The 25,197-nt window shown below is 38.0% G+C and overlaps 1 protein-coding gene across 2 annotated transcripts in view; it reads left to right on the top strand.

Moving 5' to 3' along the window:
* COL4A1 (collagen type IV alpha 1 chain) overlaps positions 1-25,197 on the top strand; it is a 123,438-nt gene that overhangs the window by 75,030 nt on the left and 23,211 nt on the right. For both annotated transcript variants that reach the window (XM_061472777.1, XM_061472776.1), the window contains exons 13-38: positions 186-275; positions 881-916; positions 1,069-1,128; positions 3,246-3,290; positions 3,497-3,550; positions 4,032-4,073; positions 4,926-5,019; positions 5,678-5,713; positions 7,245-7,409; positions 9,224-9,319; positions 10,186-10,269; positions 10,988-11,058; positions 13,670-13,861; positions 14,661-14,829; positions 15,232-15,324; positions 15,419-15,523; positions 16,700-16,797; positions 17,099-17,249; positions 17,577-17,690; positions 18,076-18,243; positions 18,793-18,882; positions 19,807-19,959; positions 22,807-22,905; positions 22,997-23,086; positions 23,943-24,082; positions 24,975-25,105. In XM_061472777.1, coding sequence (XP_061328761.1) covers positions 186-275; positions 881-916; positions 1,069-1,128; positions 3,246-3,290; positions 3,497-3,550; positions 4,032-4,073; positions 4,926-5,019; positions 5,678-5,713; positions 7,245-7,409; positions 9,224-9,319; positions 10,186-10,269; positions 10,988-11,058; positions 13,670-13,861; positions 14,661-14,829; positions 15,232-15,324; positions 15,419-15,523; positions 16,700-16,797; positions 17,099-17,249; positions 17,577-17,690; positions 18,076-18,243; positions 18,793-18,882; positions 19,807-19,959; positions 22,807-22,905; positions 22,997-23,086; positions 23,943-24,082; positions 24,975-25,105 — 2,666 coding nt within the window. The remainder of the gene's footprint in view (positions 1-185; positions 276-880; positions 917-1,068; positions 1,129-3,245; positions 3,291-3,496; positions 3,551-4,031; positions 4,074-4,925; positions 5,020-5,677; positions 5,714-7,244; positions 7,410-9,223; positions 9,320-10,185; positions 10,270-10,987; positions 11,059-13,669; positions 13,862-14,660; positions 14,830-15,231; positions 15,325-15,418; positions 15,524-16,699; positions 16,798-17,098; positions 17,250-17,576; positions 17,691-18,075; positions 18,244-18,792; positions 18,883-19,806; positions 19,960-22,806; positions 22,906-22,996; positions 23,087-23,942; positions 24,083-24,974; positions 25,106-25,197) is intronic.

Raw genomic sequence — 25,197 nt, forward strand, 5'->3', positions numbered from 1 at the left:
CCTATAACTGTGATGTAACCCTTTCTCTGGCTGATTTTGCTGAAACAAGAATTGAAAAAAAAAAAAAATTTAGCTATATTTTTAAAAGGAAGTGGTAATTCTCTTTAATGTTATTGGCTTTAGTAATGTTTGTTCTCAGTGTCAGTACTGTTTTCAATGGACTGTCCTGCGTTTGGTGTTGACAGGGAGAACAAGGGGTAAGGGGCCCCCCAGGCCCACCAGGACCAGCACCACATATGAAAGAAAAAGGGAGTGAAATTATAAGAGGAGAAAAGGTGAGACCTTAAATGATTAATCTTGTTGTTTTTTCATTAAAATGTGATCAATAGGAATTAGCAAACAAAAGTAAGACAGGAAAAAGTATAATAAGTCACCTACAGCAAATTTTCAAACGCTTCTTCCTGTTTTATTTCATGAATGAATTTTGATTGTCTTTCTAGCAATTTCTCTGAAAAATATATGATAAATGCATAAATAACTGCATGAATAAGTAATGCATACAGCAGAGGACTTTCTGAGGAAGGAGGATTGATAAACGTAGTCCTGTAAACACCAAATATTCTGTAAATTTGAATTAAGTAGCTTGTACTTGTCATGGGCAGAATCACATTCACGGAATCTGAGTGTTAATTAATTTTTCAGTTATTGAATTAGGCAGTCTAAGCGATATATACTACTACAGTGAACTAGCTTAATGGATTTACGTTTTCTGTTTCTGTGACTTGCACGTCATACTATTAGACATAATACTTGAAGTAGCGAACAGGGTTAAATGTGCTTTTGCTGACTTGAAGAGTTAAATGGTTTGCAACCTAAATATATAATGGTTAAGGTTTTGCTTACTAATCTACTTTTTTTTCTTTTTTTATAATTTCATTAGGGTGATCCAGGTGAAAAGGGTGAACAGGGAGTTCCAGTGAGTATTGTGTAGATTTAATTTGGTTTTATTACTATAAAAATTGTGAAGAATCTGATAATGGCCCTGAATATCTTTATAGCTGTTGGATAAACGCAAATTTACTTTAGAACTTGGCAGTATTTTTAATCTGATGTATATTTATTTTGCAGGGATTGCCAGGTTCAGGTTTCAAAGGTGAAAAGGGCGAACCTGGGAAGCCTGGTCCACGTGTAAGTATGCTCAACTTTATCAATACTATAAGTACAGTCATCGTGTTGTTTCCGTAAACTAATTTAACTTCATATCCGTTAGCAAACCAGCAAATTTGGTATATTTCAAATAGGCAAGTTTTGCTGTTGGACAGGTGTACAAGTCAACGTAATGATAACATTCAGTAATGTATGTAACATGCTTTCAGATAAACAAAACCACCTAACAGTAGCTTGCAGTGCTGAAGGCAAAGGCAAGATTCCCATTGATCCCAACTGAAGCAAGATTAAATCATTCTGGAACACAAGGAAAAACAAAGCAAAACATATCACTTTGTTGGGATGACTTTAGCTAAATGGAACATGTTGAATTTATTGCAGATCTCTTACATGTAATCTAAAATAAGCCTGCTTAGCCTAGAGGTACCATTTCTTTTAAAGAAGACAAATGGAGCAAAAGCTTTAGATGACTGGAATATGTTTGCTTGCTGGTTTCTAGCCTGACTGTAGATGCTTGAGGCCATAAGGTCTGTTACATTTGCCTGGTCTGATCTATAGCATAAGTCTTATCCATACAACTTCTACCTGAGTCATGCTGCATCTTTCATAGCTGAGCTGGTAGCAAAACCATACATTTTCTACATGCAAACGTATTTAAAGTGTTGCATCTCAAATTGTGGGTCCTCATAAACTGTTAGAAAAGGACCAGCACATGTATAGGTGTTGAATTGTACTTTAATCTGAAAAAGAGAGAATCTTGCTCTCTTCTGTACTTCAATGTCAAATGTTCCATATTCCTTTCAGTAATGACATGTGATGGGATTATCCTTGCTGCGTGTGATTTTTTTACTCTTACAGTAAATCAGGGCTTGAAACCAGAAAAAGTGGAGAAGTGTTAGCCTAAAAATTGTAGAGGAAAACTGTTCTTTGAATTGTTAAAAAATACAGCCTTCAGTTTCTTCAGAGTTCCCTGAAAAAAGTTCCTAAGATATTTTGTATATAATTGTTGCTGTTCAAGGAAATCATAGCTACTTCTGAAATTGAGATAAGGCTTGAAAGACGAGCAGATGAACAAACTTGATATTCTAGTTTCATGGAATGAAACTGTATGATTAATTCCAATCACAGTGAACATTTGAAGATTCTTGTGACTTTACAGCTCATTTTTTTAATTAATTGTTTAAAATCACTTATGAACTTCTTTATAAGATACCATAGCTGCACACTTTGGTGGCCTGTTCACATTTGTTTTATCATTTTTATCATTCAATTTCATTGTTCTAGGCAGAGTTTTTTGACCTAAACTGATGGGATTATTTTTCAGACTGAATTGCATGCACTATTGCTTTGTTCATTAAGTATATACATTTTCTCATTTTATGGGACATACTCATACTGCTTATGATACACATACAGTCTAAGGACTCTAACACCAACTAAAAGCCAACTTTCACTGGATTAGGCTACAAACCTAGGTGCCAGTCCCTTCATGGTCCATAGGAAGAGGAAGGGAATGCTGAAAAGTAGGTTAGTCCATCTAGGTCATTTATCACTAATCTCATCTCCTCTATAGGCTTAACACAGTGGTCTAATAGTGAATCATTTTGCTCTGGAGGAAGAAGTCGGGGATTCCAGGTTATCATATGCCTTGTGATTTGAAATTATAGCTTTCAATTTACCACTAGATTACCCGCTGTCTGATATGGGGCTGCTCTCCAAGCCTTCTGCTGAAACTGAGCCACTGAATGTCTATGAATAAAGGTTTTGTGAGGTTGGAGAGTATATATATAGAAAGGGATTACTATGAAGGGAAATGTTTCTGGGTCTGGTTCCAGTTTCCTGTGCTGTTGATAAATTTTTTCTTGAATCCTCCTTGACTGGGAAATCCATATGTTATTCCTGGATCTGGGAACAGATTTGCAGGATTTTATTGAATTCTGCAGCTTGTACGAAGTTGAGTAACATAGGCATTAGGCAGGCATAGTTTGCCTGCTTTGTACCGTTTGCAGTTAGCTGCATTAGCACACTTTAATTCATGCATTAAAATAGTGGTTGTTTTGTTCTAGTGCTTCACCCGCTGTATTTAGAAATTGCATGTGTGTGGCTGTCTAAGTAAAGTGGAACTTGGTGTTTTACAGGGAAAGCCAGGAAAAGATGGTGAGCCAGGACCTAAAGGAGAAGCCGTATGTATTTTACTGAATTTCCAGTACTGTTTCTTGTAGTTTGTGTATTATAAATGGTAGAAATTTTCTAGCCACCTGAGTTGTTTACTTAAAGTTGTTGCTTTTGGTGAATTAGTGACTGGCTTAAAAATTTAAAACTTCAATGCTGCCAGGGCTAAGATACAACTATACTTGTCTTTTCTGGTTTTGCTGTCTTCTGCACACAGGGTTTGCCTGGTGGGTTTGGGATTCCAGGACGACCCGGGGAACCTGGTGCCAAGGTGTGTAGTAGCAGCCTTCACTTCCCATCACATAGAAAGAGAAGTTAAGAGCTTGCATGACGTATTCATAGATGTGCATTAAAGCAATAAATGCATATTAAGCAATATTAAATGAATGTAACCAAGTTGTAAGTAAAGTCATCAATCAGAGTCTGAGAAAAGTCAAAATTAAAGTAGTGTAGGTATCCCTGGTTGAGATCTCTTACACAAATTGATTAATGCAGGCTTTATTTTCATAAATTCTTTGCCCAGCCAGCATATGTACAAATGTACTTTCCTAAAAAATTCAGTTTCTCTTTACATAGTGTAAAGCAGTACAGGCCTGCAAACTAATTTTTTACTGCTTATTATAATGGTCCAGGTACTTACCATTTGGAATTTGCATGATTCTGTATCAAAGTGTTCATTAGCTAAGGAAATCCTATTTCATGGGGAAGAAAATCTGATCTGTATTTAAAATGCGCATTGTATTTTGATTTAGGGTGACAAAGGTGAACGAGGTTTTCCAGGACCTCCAGGAAGAGTAAGTCAAATAAATTACTGTTTTATTTTAAACTTCAGTGAAAACATAAGTTCTGTGAAAGCCAAAGAGCTCAAACAATGAGGAAATAAAGAGAGACTGTGTGTGTTCTGATCTCAGTCTAATCAATCATGTCCTAATTTTCTCTTAATGAAAACAAAAGTTGGATACAGTTCTTTTAAGTATGTTTGAAATTTGGGAAAGGAGCTGTGAAAAAATATGATTTTCAATTATTTTGTACTGTGAAAATAATAGGCATTGATAATCAGTAGAAGTATCCAAAAGAGAATTCAAGAGTAAGTCTGTCAGCCTGCAGTCTGTAATTTTTTTAACATTTCAAATAAAAAATGGGATTAGTAAGCAACAAATAGATTATTGATGGTGCTGCTTCACCAAGAGGGGGGAAAATTCCCAACATCTGCTGATTTTATTTTAAAACTTGTGCATACTTCCTGAGTATTTTATTCTAAATATTAGTATCCCATATGTCAAGCTCAGATCAATGTTAGCAGAAATCACCAGAACAGAGTATTTTAAAATTAAAGGTAATACAAACCTTAGACTGCCCTGAGGTTTCTTGGCATCATTCTTGTTCAGAAAGGTGCTATAAAACTCTCCACTTAATCCTGCTACTTATGTGAAGGACTTTGGTAGAACATGATATATTTTTCATGGTAATTCCTCGACAGCTACATCCCACTCACAGCAGTTATTACACGTCACTAAAATTGCAGATATACCAAATTGATAGTACAGACCAAAATGGCCTCTGTACCATCAGTTCACAAAGGGAGAGATACAAATGAGGGCACTGTTGCATGTTTCTAGTGTCCTAGCCTTTGTCCTGTGATTCAGATTATAGATACTGGACCAGTAGATATGTTTGGTGAAAAAGGAGAGCCTGGACTTTCAGGTTTGCCTGGGCTGAAAGGTCAAAAAGGTGAAAAAGGTATGTATTTTGTCTTTTTGATTGAGTTATGATTTTGGTTTTATTACTTAATTAAAATTAAATTAAATTAAAATTGCACAATCTGTGAGCTCAGGAGCTCTGTACGACAGTGAAATGTTCCAGTTATTTAACTTCTTTCAGGTTATTACATTTGATGGTAATTTGTAGGACTCTTTTCCTCATCATAAGTAAAACTGCCTTTCAGTTACAGATCGGAAAAAGATAAACTAGGATCTGGTTTTTATAGCAGTTAAATAATGCAGTGAGATTATTTAAGATGGAAATCAGTACTAGCAAAAAAGAGGATAATAATACAGAGAATCTTGAGACTTCTTTAAAAAAGTCAGTAGCTAAATTTTAAAATTTGGCTTCCATAATTTATAAAATACTTCAGTAACCAGAAATTATCAATCATCCCCTTTCCCATTTTCCCTATTATAGACCTTTACACTATTGAAGAAAGACCAGTGGAGAAGATGGGTCACAGCAGGGCTTTTTGCCTAAGTGTATTGTTTGCAGATATCTGTAGATTATTTAATTTAAGCTGTGATTCAGGACATACTAGCTTCTAATGTGTACTTAAATAACATGTGCTAAAAGTTCACTGATGTTGGTTTTTCTGACTTCGTTGCCTAATTGAAAACCTCTCTTTCTAAAGGTTTCCCTGGTATACAAGGAATCCCAGGACCTCCAGGTATGAGTTTATGGCCACTGATCACATTTTTCTTGTGTTGTTCTTGGGTGAAGAGTCCTCTGTAGCTACTGCCAGTTACTTGCCTGACTTACAGAATGCCCAGGCAGCGGCCTCTCCAGATGTCTAATCATCCCCCTAGACCTTTCCTGTAGATTGTTCTCATGTCTCTGATGTTACCCTTTGTGTAGAGCCCTGATAACTTCCTGCTTAAATTGAAGAAGTACTGTGCACAGGTCATCAGAGATAGCCCGGACAGTATGGCTCCACTGGGCAAGACTTACTAAATGTGAATATGTGAGTGGGTATATGCATATGTACCTATGTATGCATACTCATATATAATTTTTATGCTCTCACTTAAGCTTTATATGTGGTTGTATGAATATAATAAAATAAGGTTCACTGGGAGAAATAATGGCATTTATTTCATCAGTCATTCCTGAAAGCTTCCTACTTTTTTGTCACTTGCTGTAATAAGAGTTATTTCTTTTGCCTGCAGATGTTGCCAGTTTCATAGGCAACAATGCTTTACCTACCTGTCTTCTTCACATTAAGACAATGCTGCTATTGTGTATATATCTACATGTACCTGTGTTTGAACTGAACTACAATATTTGCTTTTTTAAAATCAAGCAAATCCTGTGTGGAAACCTGACTGTAGTGCATCCTACAGAGATACTGCTGTTACTTCCTTTGCTTGCCTTTTCTGTCTTGACAGTGAGCTAAATATGAAATGAATGTGAGCCAGGGACAGATAGTTTCTAGGAAATTTTTCACAGTTTAGGGAGGAGATACTATATACCGTAGGCTGCCGTAGTCTCTAAAGAATTCTGTATGACAAGGAAAGAAGAATGGTAGCTCTTAGTCTGTCATTACCCTGCAGAAACTGAGATCTGTGTGACTTTCACGTCTTTCTGCAGTGTTGAAGAAGGCTGAAAATGGTTTAGTAATCATGTCTAGTGATCAGTTATGAACTGAATTAACTCATTAAAGTATGAAGACCTGTGTGACAAACAGGTAAAAGGAGACCTTAAGCAGGCTTTTTCCCTAGCTACTTAACTGCTTTGTATTGGCTGTTGTTTGCTTATTATTCCTACAGTTTTAGTTTTAGCATTATTGAAATTTGCTAGCATTGTTGAATACTTATTTACAGAAGTTCCTAGACATGCTGTCCCTTTCTAGGTCTGTTTAAGATCTGGTTTATTATGAGACAACAAGTGTGTAATAGTTTCTAAGTGTAATAGTTAAATTAACTCCTGTGTTGCCAGTATTACTACCCAGCAAAAGTTGTTTCAACTAAATCTCAGGCAGTTAGTACAGAATAAGTGTGTTTGTCTAGGGACCTAACTGAAGTGAATTATTCTGAGCTGTAGTGAGTATGTAATCTCAATTTTGTATAAATCACCTATAGTATTTTTGTGCACTAACATTTCTCCATTTCTCTCTGAACCCTAATGGAGGCCAATGTGTTGTTAATGTTACTGCCTTTTCACTTGTCACTTCTTTCATGTATGTTTTACTATGTCCAAAGGTCGTCCACTGCCAGACAGGGTAGGATCACCTGGTGTCCCTGGAGAGAGAGGTGAAAAAGGTGAAAAGGGTTCTCCAGGATTCGCTTTGCCTGGACCTCCAGGAAGAGATGGTTTCCCAGGTCCCCCAGGGTTGCCTGGCCCACCAGGTCCTCCAGGCAAAACAGGTAGGTAAAGCATTCAGTTGCTTTTCACAATGAAGATTCAATAATGCACACTGCATGCACGTAAACAAGAAAAAAGCAACAAGATTATAAAAGCTATAATCAGAATGCATCTACATCATGGAATAAATATATCCAAGCTGTTAATGGACCAAGAAAAAGCTGTTCCACGGTGCAGCAAGCTGCTTGCTTCCTTACTAGGACAAGGATTCTTTGCTAAACTATTTTTTTTAATTTCTTCAGAAGTTCATTGTGGATTACAATATAAACAAATAATTGACCTATATACTGTATACTGGTTTCCTCTGTGTCCTAATGTGCCAACCTAGAGATATTTATAGATCTTCAATTTAAAAAATAACAGATACTAATATTGTTCTTAGCATGAAAGATAGCCGTTCAGTATCACAATTTACAAGTCTGCAGTTCCAATCTGTGTAACAGATTGAACACATGTAAAAACTGCAGTCTGAGGTACTAGCCTGCCATAAATTTTTATTGTAAAAATTATCTTACAGGAGAGTCCACACATGGTTTATAGAGGTAAATGAAAAGCTAGTAATGATATGATAAATATGTAATAATTAGTAATAATAATAACATTATGCATCTATGTATAACTACATCTGATGAAGAAATAGAGAGAAAAGAGAAAAAAGATTTTTAAAGATGAAATTGTTTTGGTTTTGCTCTGCCACAAAGTAATGAAAAAAGTACATACAAAAGTGGTCTGTGCTTAATAGCTCCTTACAATTGATGTTTTAAGTCTTTTATTGGAGGAAAACTTTTGCTATAAGTGATACTGATATTGTGAGTTATATTGTCATATCAGAAAGAATGATATACCTATTACAGTAGCTTAGCTAGTCTAAAGCTGTAGAAAGGAACATTAATGTCTGTGGAATTCCTAAACAAAAAAAATTTGTTCAAAAACAATTTAAGATGCCCTGTTGTTGCTGTATTTGTCAATGAATCCATTTGCTAATGAATCCATTACCTAGAAAATGGAATTAAATAGCGAAATCTTGCCTTGGCCTAAAAATAAGAGCAATTCCTGGTTTTCATACAACATATTTCTTTTACTGCTTAATTCAGCTCCTTCCCCAGACACCTGAGCTTTCTTCAAGTACATAATGGGAAACAATTTGTTTTCATTTAACTGTTGTTTGTCAGACTTTACATTGACACTTTCAGTACTGGCTTTGGCCAAGATGATGTCATATTGTATTGGGTCAGAACCTGTGCCATTATCATCAAACAGAAGCAGCACAATTTGTATTCTCATATCAAGTCTGCTAAATATTCTTATTTGTTACCTATTTCAGTTCCTAATATTATGAAATTTCTTGTTTTCAGGAAGCTTGATCAATGTAAAGAAGTTAAATAAATGTTAGCAAGCTGCTCTTGACCTACAAAGTTTCCTAAAATATTGGGAAAAAAAAAGTTGCAGTACAAAAACCTCTAATTAATGAATTTCTTCAGAAGTCAATATTCTCCATTCTCTTCAGGGTCAAAAGAGCAATTTTCACAAACAGCACTCTTAACTAAGTCAAAACTTAAAAGCAGATTTTATGTGAAAGTTGTTTGTAACCTTATTATGGTAGAGCTTGTCTTTTCTTTGTAATGCTCGGCGTTTCTTAAGCAATGTATGTGGAATCAGAATACAGAATCCCAGTTAAATTTGTCAAAGTAAATAAAATAGAAAAGTAAAATGCTATCCTAACTTACCACTCTTCAGCTGGGCTATTCATAAATGCAGCCCTATAATGGAAACTGGAACTTGTCAAACAATATTCTTCATTGTATTTCCATTGCAGATGGAATCGATCAATGCCAGCAAGGGGAACCTGGTGCACCAGGTAGTCCTGGACTTCCAGGGAGAGATGGATTTCCAGGAGAGATGGGAGAGAAAGGTAATACTATTTTAAAGTGATTGCTTGCAAATGCTCTGTACTCTGGAGCTTGGGTATGTAAAAAGGCTGAGCAAGTTAGTCTGGATCCAGAGAAAGCATGCTTGAAGTTAGTTGAATACTTCATGGACATGGAAGACTTTTCTTGAGTCTCTTGTGAGTAAAAGAAGGATATTGTGTTTTGAGTTGTGTGACACAAACTGCATTTACATTTCTGTTGGCCTACACATTGCTGTAAAGTGATAAAGGATAGTGCTGGGCTGAGAAGGGAGCAGGGAAGAGAGAAAGGGTTGAGTATAGCCCCATTAAGTGTAAATTGAACTGTTCATGGCAGTTGAAGGTGCGAATTCTGAGATAAAGAGTTAGAGAGGGGCAGATGATTTGGGAATGGAAATGGTTTATGAATCATTGCCACAAGTATAATTGAAGCTAAAATTGTAACACCTATAGATAGCACTGTCAACCATGGGTTTTAACAGCATTGACTAAATGGACATATAAAAAAAATGAGCTGCACTCATTTACACAATGGTTGATCCTTCCTAATCTCATTCTGCTCACTGCTTTTCTAAAGCTGGAAATTGTAGTTAATATTAAGGTTCTTTTTTTTCTGCTTTAATCTATTTTTCTATATGCAGTGTATATTTCTTTTTTTCTTAAGTTGATCTTCATTCCATTCCTTTAAAATTTTTTAGAAATTTGAATATAACTTTGCTTTTGCTTTGAAGGATGTAACTAGAAGTAGCACATTTATTCTTTCAACATGAAGTGTATTAAATTGACATTTGCCCCTGAATCCACCTGCTTGCAGTTATCTTAAATCTTTTCATTGTTATTCATTAGCTTTGTGGTGTGATGGTTTTTTTAAGGTGACAAAGGTGAATCTTGTGCCTTATGTGATAAAGTAGGACCTCCTGGACTTCCAGGACCACAAGGACCACCAGGGCCAGCAGGTAAAAACTGATTAACTACCTGGAATTTACTACATAGGCTAAAAATCTAAAAATGTATCATATATGATAAAATTAATTGCATTTTGTCCTACTAATCAAATTACTTGTGAAACTAATGTAAGGAGCATGGAATATTCCTATTTTGGGCCTGATTCCACATTTCTGAAGCAATCAACAGTTACTAAGGGGGCAAAAATTGGCCACAGGGAGGGTCTTTGCAAATTGTGGCCCAAATATTTTCATAAAAGATTGTGAAAGTTAAAAATAATCTGGGAAGCATTTACCCTGTGTGCCCAGGCTTGGCAGTGGCCCATGCATACATTCCAAATCCTAGCATTAAATTCTGTGGCAAAAAAAAAAAAATTTTCTGCAATCAGATGAGAGAAATTCCACATGCAAACATGTTTGTTTGTTCTAGTGGCTGTTGAGAAAAAGTAGTACAGTTTAGGTAGTTTCAAGACTGCAGTGGTTACATGATAGGTCTAAGTAGTAAGGTGAATTCATTCCTAAATCAGATGAATCATCAACTTCTGAATTTATGAATGCAGACTCATATAGCACAAGAGCACGTGAATCCAGACAACCTCACTGACTTTAACAGCATTATGTTGATGTAAGTGGGGTGAAATGAGACACTTTGAGGAGGATCACAAAGAATTCATGAGCTATTTGTAAATGCATGTAATAAATTTAACTGTATTTTTGTCTCTGTGATAAGGTTTTCCAGGGCAAGTGGGTTTCAAGGGTGACAGAGGCTTACCTGGACTTGATGGCCTTCCAGGGGTACCTGTAAGTAATGCCTTGCCAAATGCTGTATGTTCTGAGACATGTAATTAGAAAAACATGTGATCATCAGTGTGGAGGTATAATAGTTCTGTTTAAAAGCAGACCAGCACAGTGATATGATAAAATTGAGGAGCTATGCCTAGGAAAATAAAATAGGAGGCATGATTGAGCTATGAGAGGAAAAAAGAGTGGTCAGAAATGGGTTATATTTCTGTGTTTGCCCATCCTATGAACTCAGCAGGACACATGACCTGGCTGACCAAGCTAAGCAGTGGAGTTGAGTAAAAAGTAGGATTCTGCAGGAAACCGATGCAGGTCTGCCCTGTCCTTCTGGTGAATCTTTGCAGTAATTCTTTGCCGTTATGTACATATATATTGAGAAACAGTGCCATCTAGTGTAGTGTAAGCAATGTAATATTCGCATGCAATATACTTTGGCATTTTGTCTGAGTTTTGGGAAATATGTGCAGCATGTTCCATAAAATTTATTTACTTAGGAGGGAAGCTAAGTAGTATTGAAGAAATAAAGGAAGTCTCTGGAAGTGGATAGTATCCTGACAATATGATCACTTGTAAATTATGTTGATGCAGTACAACAGGACTCTTAGTGAGGAAGGGCAGATATCAGAAGCATGTAAAATGTAACACAAATTACTCCTAGATGAGCACTGTACTAGTACAACTACATTTGATCTTGTCTGAGTTCACTTGAGTGTCCCAACTTAGTGTGGTATGCTGTCAAGACCTACCTTAGCATACACGTTCCTGTAGTATAACGTGAATTTTGACACCATTCCTAATGTAAGTAGACTGAGTTTGTCAGAGTCTTCCCAGACTTCTTTTTCCAAAACCTTTTTTCTTCTTCCAGCCGATCACTTTTGGGAATATAACTTCTCAGCGTTATTCATGTGCACTAGCTTTAACACATACGGGAGGTGCACAAACTCCCTCTATCACTAGTGGTAAGAGAGAAGCACCTTCAGAAGTTAAACCAACCCCTGCATGAATTCCTTCTTCAAGGAATCTGTTTCTTTCCCTTGAATATGAATAAAGCCTAGATGCTTGATTTCAGACAATGAAAGTTAGCTAAGATGGAGTCCATTCTCTATTTCTACCATGATAAATAAGATGATGTTACTCGGCGACTGAATTTATTATAGTATCAATGGGATCCTTGAAAGAAATAGTGGAGAAAAATGAAAGACATCCTAATATATTTAATTTTTGGGGGGTTTTGTGTCTAGTATTTGTTCTCAGCACATGTGTTGCCACACCTTTATATTTTCCCTTTATTGCTTTTTAAGTTCCATTCATGTCTTTCATCAGACAAGGACTGGCTGCTGTTCTGAATTCTTTTAAGCTTGTTTTGCTCCACAGGGTTCAGCCAGGTGGTGATCCAGCATATAGTTTAGCTTGGAAAAACTGCATAGAGACCAGCCTCGCACACTCACATTGCTTAGAAACATGCCAGAGCCAGATTCTGATCCAAGACCCACCAAAGCTAATGGAAAGATCACCTTTGACCATGTTCTGGTTCAGGTTTAAGTGGAGGGCACACATCAGTCATAATGAGTGGACATTGCCCATGAAGTTTGTGCTTTACTACCCTAGTGAGTAGCTCTGATTCACTTGAAATTAGAGAGACTGTTTCTATGAGAAAAGTTCATCTAAGTCCTAGAAAACATTTAGGGAAAAATTTGAATTCTGGAAATCCTATAGGTATATTATTAGATAGATAATTTCTTCCAGGGATGCTTAGAAAACTCTTTTCTGAGCATGTGTGTAGTTTATTGATAGTACCTACTGACTGTGATTGTTAATTTTACGAAATTGATTAATGTTAGTAGTAAAGGGAAATGTGGGTTTGTGTCTGCTAAATGTCATAAATAAACTACCCAGGAAGAAGCTTTCATCCTTCAGCTAACCTTAGCTCTTGTGCAAATAATGTTTGAGTTTTGTGTAAGACAATCAATTTCATAGATAGTCTATATATTTGATGAATAGTTCATTTAAAAGGTTTTGAAAGAAAGAAAATAATGGAGGGCTTGTATAAGCAATTTAAACCTCTAAGTTTGGCTGAGTTTGCATACTGGAAGTTTGTTATTTTCTTGTATTAGTTCTGCTGGTATTGTAAATTATCATGGAAATGTAGAAGTATAGTTTTTGCATTTGTATCAGGGAAGTAGGTTCCACAGAGTTACGTAATTCAGCATTTAAAGGTTGGGGCAGACACTTCAACTCTGAAAATGCCTTTTTAAAAAGCCTTACTTACGTTAATGCTGATATTGCATAAATAGGCATAGCTGCAATCCAGTATTGAAAATTCAGAGTATGTTTTTGGTATCTTGGCCTGCAGGTCTTGTGTAAGTGTTGTCAGTTTATATGTATATTCTAAAATGTGATATGATAAATGACAAAATGGTCAAGATCTGCATTAATTTCTTATTCACAGTTCTGTGTCCTAGATTATATTCTCATTTGGCCTTCTCAATTCAAAATTTAATGGTTTTGCATGATTTGGATCTACTCTTTAATTTCTAAAGTTTTCTTTTCTTTTGCATCAGTTGGAGGGTTGGTAGGGCAACCGATGACATCTGACTTTATGAAATTTCAGGGGCCCCCCGGCACTCCAGGACTTATGGGCAGCCCTGGGGCAAAAGGAGAACCAGGAGATTTTTCTTATGATTCTATCCTGAAAGGTGAAAAGGGAGATCCTGGTTTCCCAGGACAACCAGGTATTCCTGGAAGAGAAGGATTACCAGGAAAAGATGGATTGCCAGGTCTCCAGGGTCAAAAAGGAGCACCGGTATGTGTGTTTATTTATGTTTACATACTATCCTATGCGTTCTGTCTTTCAGATCAAAATTCACATGTTTCTATGCCCTAACATGCTTTATGTTTATTTGCCTCATTTATTGTTCCGCATCATGTCCTTACCTTGAGTAGTTCATTCTTTCTCAGAGGGAGACTCCATTTTCCCTGGAACTAGTGGGGAAGAAGGTCTTTCAACAACAGACTGTTTTAGATTTTGACCCTTTTTTGCTTGTCATGCAAATAAGTGATCTGACTCAGATGTATTCAGCATGGAGTTGCTACTTTCAGGGCTGTAGAGCAGGGATACTTCCTCCACAAGGTTGTGGGCATAGATAACAGTTTTGCTCCATTCTCCCTTCTCACAGCTTAATAGAGAGAACTAATGTTGATGATTTAGCTGATCCCTGGAGATGATTGAAGGAATGCAGCTATCCAAATAGAGATTGTTAAGGCAGGGTTCAACTCTGTTCTAGCATACTTCCCTTCTTGTGGAAACTAATGCTTCAAAGTCTTGCAGCTGATACGAATGTGGAGCTGAAGATGAAGCTCCCTATGCTCCCAGATCTATCACTGGGAACATAGCCTCCATGGTCCAATTAATTGCATTGCATACTAGTTATAATTTCCATGTGGAGCCCAGTTTCCACTGAACTCAGTGATAGAAAATCCACTTTCTTTAGTATTACAGATACATGTGCTAAATCCAAGTTACAGAATATTCAGAGAGGATGATGTGTTCTGTCTTGCCAATCAATCAGACAAAAAGTACACTTATACTTTCCTAAAATTAGGGTACAGCTGGCTTGAAAGGAGAACGTGGTCCCCCTGGCCAACCTGGATTCCCTGGAGTACGTGGTGAAAGAGGTTTTCCTGGCCCCCCTGGGATAGGTGCTGCAGGGTTACCTGGTGACAAAGGAGACAGAGGCTTTGCTGGAACCCCAGGTTTACCAGGCCTTCCAGGTAATGCTGTAACATGCTTTAAAAAAAAAAACAAACAAATAAACCCAAACAAACAAAACCCAAGACCAACATTTGTGCCCTTTAAGTGATACAACCTGCAGGACCACCAGCATTTAAGACTGAAATAAAAAAAACCTTTTTAATTTAAATTAGTGTTTGATTTCAGCAGTATAACTGCTAATCTTTGAGAGCAGGTTTCTTGAAGAATTTTTTTAGGCCAAATGGAATGGTTTAGCTTCATCTTAATTTTCTATGAATCTTCTACAAAAAAAACTCCCTAATAAGACAGTTGTAATGGTATGGGTGGACTAATATTGCTGGCTGGGTGAAACTCCCATGTTTAGTTTCAGCAGTTCCTGTAGTTAATCTTTACATTACATCTTTACATCTTGACATTCACAGGAGCAAAAGGCGAAGCAGGACGAACTGTAACACTCCCTGGACCTCCTGGCGCAGATGGCCTTCCTGGGCCGCCTGGTTTCCCTGGACCCCAAGGTACAGTAGCCTGTTAATCTTTGATGATCATAATGGCTCTGTTCCCCAGAAGCTGGCCTTCGTCTTAACGTTTTTCTTGTTTTCACTTGCAAAGGTGACAAAGGGGATCCTGGGCTTCCAGGTAGACCTGGCCTTCCAGGAGAAAAAGGGGCTATTGGGCAGCCAGGTATAGGGTTCCCTGGACCTCCAGGACCCAAAGGTAAGATAAAGTTATCCATCTAACACTGTTGGTATAACTGGAGTGTGGATGGAGGTATGCACTCTCACTCAGCCATGGCTTCATGAGATTTGGGAGGTACAGCTAAAAAACCTTCGTTACGGAAGTCCACAAGCGCCACAATAAGCATACTTTCAACACACACTTGCTTTGCTTTGTGCAGTGATGTGCAGATATAGTATCAAGGCTAGTCCCAGAATAGAAAGTGATATAGTGCAACATCTTACCTTGAGGCAACTGAGGTTGCTGAGAGATGAGATGACCTTTCTGAGAAATGAAGCACCATGTGTGGTTGGTTGAAAAACCATGCTGATATAACATTTTTGGGCCAGAGATAACTCTGCTGTGTCCCAGGTGGCTGAGAGTGGTTTGGTTAGAATACCAGCTTGTTCAGCATAATTTTAATCTTCCCTGCATGGCCATTGTCAGAGTGTGCATATAGCTTAGAGGGAGTCTAAATGCTTTGTATTTTGGGGAGATGTGCTTAATAGTACTGTTACTAATTTAGAACTGGATGACTGGGTGTCATGGTTTATCGAGACAGAGTCTTAGATGACATGATTTAGTGTGCGGTGTCCCTGCCCATGGTGGGGAGGTTGGAGCTAGATGATCTTTATGTCTTTTCCAACCCTAACTATTCTATGACTGAGCTTTCAGAAGCCACCTAAATCCCCAAAGTTCCTGTTTGTCTTCATTATTATTTCATTTATTTGACTCCACACACCAATGAACTGGAAGGATCAGGAAGACATAACAAGCAGAAAAAGCAAATTTTTACCTGTGACTACCTCCAGTTTTTCCAAGATTATTGTGGAATGAGCCTGAACAGAAGAGGCCTGTTGCATCTGGAAAGGGATTGTTGAATGGTCTTTGATGCCAGCAAGAAAGGCATGGCATATCAAACACATTTCTTTCAAGGACCCTTCCTTGAATTCAGCTCTACCTATTGTCTTTCCTGGGGCTTAGCCTAAAAGCTGTATTTTCCACTCCCCAAGACCTTTGCCTGGGAGAGAACCTTCATCTCAGTTTATTGAGCATATACTGGTGTTGAGTGAATGGAAGATGTGAATAGTTCCATTAGAGGCTTGAAGAAACAGCTGAGGACACTTACAGGCGGAGACAGTAATGATGTGAGTTTTGTTTTGTTTTGTTTTATAGGTTTCCAAGGTCAGCCTGGCTCACCTGGTCTTCCGGGGACCCCAGGAACCCCTGGCCTGGATGGCTTGCCAGGTGTACCAGGTTTACAAGGTCAAAAAGTAGGTGTCACCTGGTACTGCTATTTGTGACTGTCCTTGCTAAAAAGAATGTGTGTAAAGATCCTGCTCCTAAAAAAAAACCAACCCAAAGCTGGCCAAACTGTCCTTTTTATGTTTCCTACTATGCACACAAAGGAACAGAGTAGATGGATGAATGCTTGACATTAACACTAAGGGGCTTACAGCTCTCCCCTGTAGTCATGTATAGTGGTTCAATAGCCTCTGAGTGATTTAAATAGTCAGTGAATGAATTCTTGGTTTTGATGTGTTGATTCCTAATGTGTTGTGTTTCTTTGGCTAGGGTGAACCTGGTGTAGGAATCCCTGGCCCTAAAGGATTGCCAGGGCCTCCAGGCCCAGCTGGCATCCCTGGAGAAAAGGGAAGTGCAGGACTGCCTGGTTTACGTGGTGAGCAAGGCTTTCCAGGCATACCTGGACAGCAAGGATTCAGAGGTAACATTGCCAGAAATATATTCAGATCTGTAGTTCTATTTCTTTTAAAGTTACTCCCTCATAGATGCAGCAAAAAGCCTATTCACTACTGAGATGTCCTGCTGGTATCTGCCCTTTTTTCTTCTCCTTATTTTCTTCTACCAACCACCAGTAAGAAATGCTAGCAGCAGAGAGCAGCCCTTCCTCCAAGCAGAGACAAGGAGGCATTATAGGCTCAAGTGATGCCCTGTTGGCCAAGTAGTTAAAAACACCCTGTCTAGCATCTTCAGCACAAAGATTTCAAATGACGTCGGAGGACACTCAGTCTCTGTCTCTGTCTCCCCACAGGCGACCCGGGCCTCCCAGGACTGCAAGGCTTGCAGGGCCCTCCGGGCGCACCAGGGCTGGGCCCACAGGGATCGCCGGGACCCGCTGGGCAGCCAGGACCACAGGGACCACCAGGTGAGAGGAAAGTACTCTGCTTAGGAGTGGAATTTTGGTATAAGTAGATACTGGTGTTGGTAAAAGCATTGCTTGTGAACTGTTTTGTGGTATCAGGTTGGTGGGGGTGCATGGAAGGGCATGTTGGTGGGCTGCCTCTGTCTGGTCCAAAACACAGGGCGAGGCCTCCAGGAAATGCCTGCCATTTTGTTTGTTATCCTCAGGTCATTGGTAGATAATATATATAAGGTTAGAAAATGAGGACTATTTCTGCTGTCTGCCTTTGGGTCTTCATTCTTCATGCTATGTAATTCCTGAACCGCAGGTGGACATTATCAGATATTCTTGTTAACCACGTTCACCATGCTCTATTAAGGACTAATCCTGTATCTACTTTTTTTCCTAGGGTTTCCTGGAATAAAAGGAGAAAGGGGCTTTCCTGGTATCCCAGGTCTAGATATGCCAGGACCAAAAGGGGATAAAGGTAGCCCGGGCCAGCCTGGAGTACCAGGGTCTGTGGGGTTACCTGGCCTGCCAGGTCCACAGGGGGCCATTGGACTCAAAGGATCAGCAGGTAAACAACTTTTCCCTCAGAAACCATCATCTTTGACTAGTCTTTTATTAAGTTTTGGGATCATGCCCTTTCACTCAGTCAGGAACTGATCCATCAAAGAGCCCAAGCCTGGGAAAGCACACGGGCTTACATCAGTAAAGCAGCTCTGTTCAGATGTAATTGAACTGCTATTCAAGTCCTTTGGTGGGTCAAATCCAATGACTTGCAGGGACTAGCTTTTAGCCTGTAATAATGAAAGAGGATTATTCTGCACGGTTTCAGTGACAGAATGGGGTTTTAATAATGCCTTTCTTAATGACAGCATTGTTTACTGTAATAGGAAATTTTAAGAATCTATCAAAAAAACATTACAAAGTTTTATTCTGGTTTTCATAACGCTATTTTTTACTGTTGTTTTCTCTATCAGGCTTTTTTAAATCATCTTCTTTGTCCCATTTTTCCTTAAGTAGTGCAATTCCTAATATGGTAGAGAGTAAATGATTCTGTTTTGTGTATTTCTTTACACTGCTTGCTTTGTGTCTGTTAATCACGCTTTCACTTTGGTTTCAGGAGCCAAAGGAGAAATGGGAGTTATGGGAACTCCTGGATTGCCGGGAACTCCTGGACCAGTTGGAGATCGAGGGTTGCCTGGTGAAAAAGGTAAGAGAGATTTTCTAAAAATCGAAGCTGTAAAATTCAATTTTCTTGGCAGAAGGCAAGTCTGGAAATCACCAAATTGAGTATGCTTGGCCTAAGGAATGTTTTACATCAAGTAACTTCCCTTTAAGTTAGAAATAGCGTAATTTAGAAAGCCATATCCTAGGAGCTGTCATGTATTTGAGCACTGAGCCATGATTTTTGATCCATTCTTCAACAGTGTAAAGGTTTGCTAGGTGCTACAGATATTACTCCAAGGAAAGCACTGTATTTGAAATTATAAAAATCCAGAAGGAAAGTCTTATTTAAATTCTTCAGATAATCACAGAATCATGGAATGGTTTGGGATGGAAGGGACCTTAAAGATCATCTAGCTCCAACCCCCTTGCCACAGGCAGGTACACCTTCCACTAGACCAGGTTGCTCAAAGCCCCATCCAGCCTGGCCTTGAACACTTCCAGGGATGGGGCAGCCACAGCTTCTCTTGGCAACCTGTGCCAGTGCCTTATGACCCTTGTAGTGAAGAATTTTTTTCTAATGTCTAATCTAAATCTCCCTTCTCTCAGCTTAAAGCCATTTCCCCCATCCTGTCAGTACATGCCTTTGTAAAACATTCCTCTCTAGATTTCCTGTAGGGCTCCTTTAGGTACTATAAGACTGCATTACTGCCAAACTCCTACCCCTGTTATTTTCAGAGTCTAAAATTAATGACTGTGAGGCAGGAAAAAATATCTCAACTTTTTGACAGAGCTGTTGTGAAGCCCTGGTATGAAAGTCTTGATATTAGATAAATGAGATGTTCCAAAGCATGGTATTCGGTTCTTAAAATCTGAATGAATAGCTAATTTCATTTGTTCATGTTTACTGGATATTTTATTAATTATAAATTTATATGCCACTATAATATTCTGTGCTATCCCTTTATAGGTAGCCAAGGTTTCAAAGGTGTAGTTGGACCACAGGGTGATCCTGGTGTCAAAGGAGATAAAGGTGAAGCTGGCCTTCCAGGAAAACCTGGAACAATGGACACCATGGATATGGTTAGTCTCAAAGGCCAAAAGGGAGATCAAGGAGAAAAAGGTAACTTTAGTTTCTAACTGTGGATAAGTGTAATCAACACTATATACTGTTAAGCAGCAATGCTTTGAGTTCAGTTGTATCTTAGTTTTTGAAGTAAGATTAAAGTATTTCACACCGCAAATGCAGATACGTTTCTGGTATCTTTCAACTCCACAGAAATGAAGATTAATCACAGACAGAGAAAGGGGTTTGGTTGGATGGAAGAAGTTCCATTTGCCCTTGTAAAGTCTATTTTGCCTCTTTCATCTGAATACTCTCAAAAGAAAGGAAATTTTAAAAGTAGAAACTAGAGCTTAGCAGAAGAGAAAAGCTGTCTTTCATGTAAACATATAACGGAAACACTGTTGGCCATGTGGCCACTGTTGTTCATGTGGCCATGAAGACCAACTGATACTGTAAGAAAAAGTGGGTTGCCTTTTTTTGGCACATGTGTTTTTTATGACCTCAAGAAATTTCAGGGAAGACACATTGTATGCCACCAATACCAAAAGATCAACTTATATCGCTTTAGAAACATCTGGAAATATGCAGGAGAAAGACAATCAACTTTCTATTTAGAAACTTAATGATGGTAGAGATATTAGGGGGTTTTAGATAATGCATTCTTCTTGGACTTTTATTTTCAGCATTACATGAAAATTTAGTTGTTTCAGATAATTTTCTCTTTTGTTTTTCCTGTCAAAGAAAAGATAGTGTATATTTTTTATACTTTTATTATTTGTCCACTTTATGTTGTGATTTGCTTTTTATTAAAAATATCCCATAAGAGTTTTTAAGTAAATGATAACTGTTTAGTTAAAATAGAAGTGTAAGGCTTAGAAGGGAGCTACTGAGATCATGAAGTTTTCCATTTCCCTCAACCAGATCCTTCAGCCTTTCATTATAATTCATGTTTTCTGAAATCATTATCATACTTGTTACCCTTTCTGATTTCTCCCCAGTTTGGCTGCATCCTTGTTAGAGCACACTTTGCTAAAACGAGTGAAGGACTTCAATTTGGGTCATGCTAGAATTAAATTTCCCTTTCTGAAACAACAGAAAACTCAGTTTGTGATTAGTTATAATCCTTAGTACTTTACTTTTAGACTGGTGCCTATGCAATTTTTTTTTATTTTGATGCATGCTTTTGACTTCTTATCACGTATGTGGTGTATTGCATTTTTTGAATTTCATTATGTTGATTTCAACTTTTGCTCGAACTCTTCTGCCATCTAATTCTGTCTTCTTTTTAAGGCTTTCCAATTTAGTGTCATCTGTATGTTTCATCTATTTATTCTCCATTGGGCCCAGGACAAAGCACTTGAGACTCCTTTTCAGTTTGGCAGTGATTCACTAATAACCGTGCTATGCTATATCTGAACTGTGGGAACAGGATGGTTTCCTAGGCTATGTACCTTTTATGACTATGTCCTGACTTCTTGTTAGAATGGGACCTGGGCTCATGTGTCCTGGTTGGGTCTCAGAAAAGCCTAGGCATGTGGATAGGAAGTGTCTCCAAGCTTGGACACCCTTGAACTGCAAGGGAGGGCAGGAGCAAGTATGGACTGCATCTGTCTCTAAGCTAAGGTGCAGCCTCTAAGAGTATTTGATGAGGCTCCCAGTCTATAAAGGTTTCACCTAGATTAATTTTCTCATTTGTTCCTGATCTTGATATATATGGTTATATGAAAAGCTTTAAACCAAATCTGCATAGGTTGTTTCTCATTACTTTCTTATCTACTGCTGAAGTTGACTGATTGATAATTAGTTTTATTTTCTTTCCAGACATCCGAATTAGGCACACTGGTTACATGTATATAAAGAAGCCTTTGCTGAGAAATTCAAATAATTGATTTCTTTGGTTTCTAACTTCATCTCTCCAGCACTGATAATGAATGCTTACTAACATCTATGCTGTACCTTTTCCTGGCCACACAAAGTCTAGAGATTGGCCTGGCTCATGCAGCCTGGAAGTTTAGGTTCCAAGGAGATCCCAGCCTTCTATTTTTGCTGTTATTCTGCCCATCTCGTCTTCTTCAACCCAAAGATTTTTAGTACCAGTAAAGAAGAATAATCTAGTTATTCTTTATAATTTTATCATCTGCCTTCATCTCTCTAGGCATGAATATCACAGTAATGCTTTAAAAAGCTTCTAAAATACTAACTGTGCAAAAAAGACACAGTATTTTTATGGAAGATGATCAGTGATGTTTAATGAAAAAAAGTTTCAGACATCTTGGGGCCTTATGAATTAAGTCTGCTTCCTTAAAAACATTCAGTGAACTGTTTTCAGTAACCTATTGCCCTCTGCCTATATGTGACACTAACAGAAAGGATTAGGACCAAAAATCAGGGACCTTAAACCTAGATAAGAGGCACACTACAAAATAAGAGGTGAAGCTTTCTGGAATGATGAAGATACTTTAACATTAGATAGAACTGAGGGAACAGCAGATTTCGTCTGTGAAGTGGTTGTTTACATGTACCTTTTTCAACAGCAGGTCAAATCAATAATTTCTGTTAACACCTGAGTCTGGCACTTCTGAAGTAACTCATTAATCTGACTCAAACACATGTTCAATTGCAATTTCATTTAAAGACATAACTTGCCTTGTAATTTGCACAGACACCTATAAAATTGTAATTGTTTACCGCCTTTCCTCAGCACTGGTTTAGTAACTGGAAAGTTGTGTTTTACTCAACTGTGACTTTACTGTACAGCATCTTAAGCTTGAATTCAGCCATTTCCTTATTCAGTAGAAAGAAGCAACAGTGATCAAAAAATAACTGGAAGGACTATTATATGGCATTACAGTAGATTTTCACAGAATAGAACTCTCTCACTGTGTTTGCTTTCTTGGTGTCCAGGGGACCATGGACCAACAGGAGAAAAAGGGTTACGTGGGGAGTATGGAGAACCAGGAATTCCAGGGAAAGATGGTGAACCTGGTACTCCAGGACAGCCAGGTATGTCTGAAGCTAGCAACAGAGAGACTGTTCATCAGGTATTTGAAACCTTGTTAATTAATGGGACTTTTAATTTCTCTGCTGTCCGTAGGACCAAAAGGTGATCAGGGCCCCCCAGGATTCCCAGGGGATCCAGGAGTTCCAGGACAAAAAGGATCGGTTGGTGAAATGGGTTTGCCAGGTACTGACTGCTGGTAATTTCCTGCTATTGTTTTCCACAAATTAATATAGAACATTATGAGACCTGTATAGGATATTTGTTGGAGTAGATCTACTAAATGGTTGCACTGTTTGCAGTGTCTGAACTTTAGACTTTTGGGACACTGCTTTTTCAATCCTATTGTGATATACAAATAATAGGATGGTTTCCTAAGTTTCTACGTGAGAATCATTTAGCTGGATTTGTAGGATTTGTGTATTTGTAGCAGGCAGGCAGTTTTCGAATTGGTACCTGTTTTTTCTGTCTCTGTCTCTGCTAGTATGTGAACTGCATTAAGCTTCTTGTGTATTTACCACCTTCTAAAATGTTTGGTGTGTTGCTGTGTACTGCCTTTTAACTACAAACTGTAGTGGTCTAGGTCTTTGTGAAGAGAATTGGTAAAGAATAGAATGGAGAAGAACTTATGTCTCATCACGGAAACTTGGTCTCTATTCAGATGGCCTTGTGCCTAGATATTTAGGAAATCAAAGGTGGAAGACTGAAATGGTAAAGTGGGACAGAAAAATTTTCTACAGCAGAGTCCCTTTGTCACTGTTGGCCTGTTAGAAATTCTTCAAATCAACATAAAGTTTTATTCAGATCTTACTTTTAGCAAGAGCTCTATCCAAGATTATGACCTTCTCTTATGAGAAGAGCTTATCTTCCCATAAAAGTCGCATTTACTGAGTGAATCTCAAAAGTTAATTTACTACCTATTTTTAGTGAGTTCCATTGCTTTTCTACCTCTGAATGACCAAGGTAACACTGAAAAATCATAGTCAACACTGCTAAGGTAACACTAGTTCTGATATATCCATTTTTCCTTTTCTTTTACTAGGAACACCTGGAGAAAAGGGTCTGCCAGGTGTACCAGGTTCACCAGGCACACCAGGGTTCCCTGGGCAAAAAGGTGAAAAAGGAGACAAAGGAGCACCAGGTTTTCCTGGAATTGGCTTTCCAGGGTCTCCTGGTGAAAAGGTATTTATACCCCTAAGGATTTAATAGTCTGTCTCTACCAAATACCTTATTTGAAAAGACACTGTTGGTCTTTAAGCTATCTTATTGTATTTTCAGATGTGCTTATTCAAGTACCCGATGAGAAACTTGAAAGGTATACATATGTGCAGCTTTAGGTGCATTCTGTTTGATGGGACCACTGTCTCCAAGATTTTTGCTTAGAATTCTCTTCAGAATAGGCTAATTTACAGTGCTAGAAATGTGGGTGAGGGGAAGAACTTTTTAAAAATGCTAAGTAAATAAAGTGAAAAGGGCTTTTTACAAACAGAGCAAATAATCACACTGAAACAGTATTTCTGTACTTTGACAAAAATACTGGGAAGCTGAAAAGAACTCTAAAATGCTCAGATATTACCGAAGAGAGAACTGTATTAATACAGTTCTCTAAAGTTAATCTAATCTCTAATACTGTTCTAACAGGATTCTCATTTGTTTCACATTCTTTTTCCTAGCTATACAATGGCACTAATAATGAAATTATAAATAATAATTGTAAAAATAAAGCCAATCTGGTAGCAAAGTTGCTGAAGACTTAAAGATTGTTTTGAACTGAACCCAGGACAATAAGCTAAGAGGCTAATTTGGAAGAGACTTTGTAAAAACTGTCATAATAATTCATAGAAAACTGTTCATTTTCATGAGTAATATGTGTGTATTAAGCAGTTGCTGTAGAAGTCAGTAATTCTGATAGTGGAATCTCATGCCAAATTTAATCCTAAATTACTTTGTTTATAAATGGAAAAAAATTCTTTATACGTCTGATGGTTCAGAGGGGTGACATATACCATTGCTAACAGAAAGAGCTGATTCATAATCAATGTGTGGATTTTATAACGTGTGTTGCTTCTTCTAGGGAGAACCAGGAAGAACGGGTAGTCCAGGTTTATCTGGAGATAAGGGTGAAAAGGGTAGTGCAGGAATTCCTGGAATGCCGGGTGCCCCAGGTCCCAAAGGATCCCCTGGCATAGCAGGATTTCCAGGCAAGTCTTTATGCTTTAATAAAACATAAATTGCCATGAAAAATTCATGTGAAACTTATATGAAATATCCTGCATATAAACCCATGTCTTCTTCCT

Source organism: Pezoporus flaviventris, unplaced genomic scaffold (assembly GCF_033815535.1).
Source record: "Pezoporus flaviventris isolate CSIRO_AGI_PZ_B2104156 unplaced genomic scaffold, CSIRO_AGI_Pfla_v1 ptg000072l, whole genome shotgun sequence".
Classification (NCBI taxonomy): Eukaryota; Metazoa; Chordata; class Aves; order Psittaciformes; family Psittacidae; genus Pezoporus; species Pezoporus flaviventris.